At 28.5% G+C, this 4,820-nt stretch overlaps 1 protein-coding gene across 1 annotated transcript; it reads right to left on the reverse strand.

Moving 5' to 3' along the window:
• Window positions 1-2,719: 2,719 nt before the first annotated feature.
• Window positions 2,720-3,646, reverse strand: LOC123298047 (probable 39S ribosomal protein L24, mitochondrial). The gene has a single exon (XM_044879933.1). It carries the CDS (start codon window positions 3,564-3,566, stop codon window positions 2,805-2,807), a length of 762 nt encoding a protein of 253 aa, XP_044735868.1. The 5' UTR covers window positions 3,567-3,646; the 3' UTR covers window positions 2,720-2,804.
• Between the last annotated feature and the right edge of the window lie 1,174 nt (window positions 3,647-4,820).

Consider the following 4,820-nt stretch of genomic DNA (forward strand, 5'->3'; position numbering starts at 1 on the left):
CGTTTAAGGTTACAAATTTATGATATAATAGTACAATACAAAAGGGGTAAAGACTTATTAATAGCTGACGCTCTTTCACGTTTTCCAAACGAGAATATAAATAACTTAGAATGTAACATAGAAAGGGAGGTAGAAGCTCATGTCAATTTGATTACAGATAATTTACCAATCTCAAAGGATAAATTAAAATTATTTCAAAATGAAACAGAAAAAGATGTAGAATTAAACAAAATTATATATTATGTTAGAAACGGGTGGCCTAATAAAGAAAAATTAGATAGTCAGTTAAAATTTTATTATTCAATTAAAGATGAACTTTTTTACGCAAATAAATTATTGTTTAAAAATCAAGCGGTAATAGTACCAAATTCATTAAGAAAAGATATGCTTAATTTAGTGCACTATAATCATTCAGGGGCAGAAAAATGCAAAATCAAAGCTAGAAAAGTTTTATTTTGGCCTTATATGTGTAAACAAATTGATGATGTAATACAAAATTGTAATACATGTTGTAAATTTGCAAAAACTCATCAGCAAGAAAGTTTAATGCTGAGAGAAATACCAGAAGGTCCTTGGCAAGTTTTAGGAGTAGATATTTTTTATTTTAAACAAAAACCATATGTTTTAATTGTTGATTACTTTAGTAAATTCATTGAACTAAAGGATTACAAGATGAATCAACTGAAAATTTGATAGGCATACTTAAATGTAATTTTGCAAGATATGGAATACCTTATAAATTATTCAGTGACAATGGACCTCAATTTAATAATTATAAATTTATAGAATTTGTCAAAAGCTGGGGATTTGTTCATACCACCAGCAGTCCAACATATCCAAAATCTAATGGAATGGTGGAAAGGTATATACAAACATTTAAACAATTAATAAAGAAATGCGAAAATAGTGGGAGAGATCCTAATCTTGCACTAATGGAGTATCGCAATACTCCAATAGGAGGTGGAATTAACAAATCACCCTGTGAATTAATGTTTGGTCGAAATATCAATGCTCTTTTTCCAACAAGTGAAACGTTTAGGCCAAAAGTATATAAAGAAAAAAATGATCTTGAGAAAAGACAATTAAAGTATAAACAACAATATGATAAAAAACATAATTACAAACCGCAAAAATTTAAATTAAATGAAATTGTGTATGTAAAAAATATGAATGATGGTTCGAAAACTTTAGCTAAAATTTTAAGAAAAGCAAATAGGCCTAGAAGTTTTATTTTGGAAATGAGCAATGGTAGAATAGTTAGCAGAAACAGGCATCATTTATATAAAGCTCCGAAAAACATTGAATTTAATTCTAAGTTTAAAATAAATCAAAAAGATAATGAATCCAAGTCGGTAAAAAAGAAAACAAATGATCCAAGTACAGAGGACGAAAGTAATTTAATAAACAGAACCAGATTAGGGAGAAAAATCAATAAGCCAGAATATTTAAAAGAATTTGTTGAATCCTAAAATCATGAGTTTGAATTTTGTGTATCATGATTTTGAATTTTGTACTTTTAATTATAATTTAATTTTGTATCTAGTGTTTTGAATATGTACTTAATTTTATAAATATGTAATAAAATAATTTTGTAATTAAATATAAAAAGGGAGATGTAAGGTTGGTCACACTGTTGATAAAGTGGTTGGCCATACCGTAAGAGATGTGTAGACGAACACATTTTGGTGGGAATTATTATTAGTTATGATGAGTGAATAAATGCATAACATAGTAGAAAACCTGTGTGTGATTATTAAAATAAAATCCTATCATTCAACAAACTATAACAATATTAAGGTCATGTGTTCACTGGATCAGACTTTTTTCCATAAGGGATGTTTACGAAAAAATGTTTTTTATAAGGAACATTTTTTACATTTATCTTTTGTTCTATCTCTAACGGTTTACAAGATAGGTCCCACGGACCCATCCCCAAGACCCAAGACCCAATATTACTCATTTACGAACTCGACTTCACTTTTTACGTCCTTAGCACGTTGTAAAAATTTCAGCTTGATATCTTTTTTCATTTTTGAGTTATCGTGATGGCAGATAGACAGGCAGACAGACAACAGGAAATGGACTAATTATGTGATTTTGTTCATAGCATCAATATTTTTAAACGTTACAAACTTGGGACTAAAATTAGTATACCTTGGAATATTTCATATACATGGAATAAAAAAAAAACAACATACTTTTTTTTATAGTTTTGGAGAAAATGGACCCCAAAGTTTTTTCCTATGTTGCCCCCTCGCGAGCAAACAGTGACGTTTTCGAAAGAATGATTCAAATAAAAGTTCTTAATTTTTTTTATAAAGAATAAGTTTTAATTTTAAACTTTTGTTCTCTAACGGCTTACAAAATAGATACTTTTTCATTTGATTGAATGAGCAAAAATATTTCATTTTAAAATTGGCATATCTCGGTCAACTGTGAGGCTAGAAAGTTGAAAAAAAACGAAAATGTACACAAATACTTCAGCTAGAACTTTTAATTGAATTTTTTTTTATTTGATGCATAGTTTCTTTGTAATTTGTAGAAAAACTGATTAAAACCCCCAAAAAAGGAGGATAGGTACGCCCTTGAGAGATCGATTAGTTTTTCAAATTTTTACACCCTAATAAACAACTAATAAATAAAATTTCAAAGATGCATTCATTTTTTCCTTTTAGATATTTAGTTTCATTGTACCTACTAAATTGCGTGTTTTTTTTTTTAATATTTATTGATCATCAATGTTAAAATAAAGTATGTATTTACAAACAATTAAAATAATAAATACAATTCAATCAATACGGCGTTTAATACCAATAGGTTTTGGATGGAATTCGATCTTCTTCAATACCCATTTCTTTCATAATTTCCATTTCAAAAGTAAGTAATTTTGGTTGAAATGTTACTTCTGTTACAGCTTCAGATGTTGTATCTTTCTCGGCTCCTTTATAAGCATTCTTTGTTTTATAATCATAAGTTTCTTCAGCCAGTTTTGGAATTGGTATTATTCTTCCAGTTCTTGTAGAAACCCGTACTTTTTCACCTTGCTCTGTGTAACGCCATTCAATAGTTGTGGACTTCAAATCTGCAGGGTCAACTAATTTTACTTGACTTGTAACTAATAAGGGTGCTTCTGATCGTATTAATATGCCGGGAAAATCTTTATCTTTACCAATAGTTCTCAAATGAGTGTTTAATCCGTCAACTATAACCCAATTTCTTTCTTGAATTATTTGTTTAATTATTCCTTGTTTACCTTTATCGCGTCCAATTAATACTTCAACTCGATCACCACGAAAAAATGACCATTCTTTAATAGGCTCCACAAATACTTTAGGTCGCCGTAAGCCTGGTTGATTTTGTTGACGAAACTGAGCAGTCCATGGTCTGTTAGTAGTAAATCGAAAATTTTTTCGTTCCACAGTTTTTGATAAATATTGAAACGGTCTACCACGAGGGGTTTTCCAATGAACTTGGTCCATACTTCTTTTAATATATGATTCAGGTAGATTAGAAAATTGTTTGGTTAAATCACCAACTTTCGTAAAAAATGCTTGGGTTAGCCTCATTTTATATAATTTTTAATATTTGTTTATAATCCTGTTATTTTTACAGGTTATGTTATTGTTTGACGTAACTTTTAGTAACTCCTTTGACAAGGGAGTAAAATGCTGAAAAGAAAGATTTCTTTTTTTGTATCCGTTAGTAGTTTATTTATCGAAGAGATAGATGTCACAAGCAATATTTATTTTACATTTTTTTTTTTAATACAGATTTTCATTTTATTTCCAGCAGTATGTCTAAAAACTATGTATGTGATAAAATGAATAACAAATATCTTATATCTTTGTCCAACTTATCATTGTCTGTGCGAAACAAAAATGATTAAATGAATCGTAATTGAAATGAAAAGGTCTGTTGCAGAGACCAAAATAGATGTAGTGGCCGAGACTCCGAGCCTATTTTATACCCTATTTAGAATTTTAGATGACCCAGTGCTCCGTTTCACCAACAATTTTTTTTATTATAAAAAAATTTCCATTATAAGCTAAAACTATTATCGGATGATTGTGATTTCAAAAAATTGAAATTTATATATTAGTCTATTCTAAATATATTTTGTGTGTAATCTTAACCTTACGTCACCGTTTTCGAGATTTTAGAATTTTACGCTTTTTTTATTAACACTTATATCTGGAAATCAGTGAGGTAAGGTGAAAAATGACACAAAAAATGCTTAGAATGCCACAATGATTTCTTAAATTTCTTTATTTTTCAGCATGATTAGCTTGGGCGATCTTCTAGGCGCGCACATAATATAATCACACTTTCTAATTAATATGCCTTGTTCTACACAATCAAACGAAAACTTTGAGCCAGATCCCATAAAAAATCATATTATTCCACTGATTTACAACCTTAAATTCTGGTTTTCCTACAGTAATATATGAGATATAGTTTATTCTGTTTAAATTTTTAACGCCAAAATTAATTACTGGAAACCAATTCATGTAACGGAAATTTTCCATAATAGAATTTAATGAACTATTTTTTTTATAAACTGACATTAGAGGAGCACATAGAAAATGGCGACCAAAGTTAGAGAAAAACGGTTTATTTAGTTAAAAAAAAACTATTTATTTCGGATCGATCAAGTCCAGTCTTATGTAAAAAATTATTAAATAAATTATTTATTGAAAAAAAAAAAAAAAAAAATCGCATTTTTTAAAGACATTTAAATTTCGTGTCTCTTTGGAAAAACAAATTTGTAACAAAATTTGGTGAAAATTTAATCCTTATAATAAGTCAAAGAATAGCATTCT

The sequence above is a fragment of the Chrysoperla carnea genome, chromosome 4 (assembly GCF_905475395.1).
Source record: "Chrysoperla carnea chromosome 4, inChrCarn1.1, whole genome shotgun sequence".
In the NCBI taxonomy this organism is placed as follows: Eukaryota; Metazoa; Arthropoda; class Insecta; order Neuroptera; family Chrysopidae; genus Chrysoperla; species Chrysoperla carnea.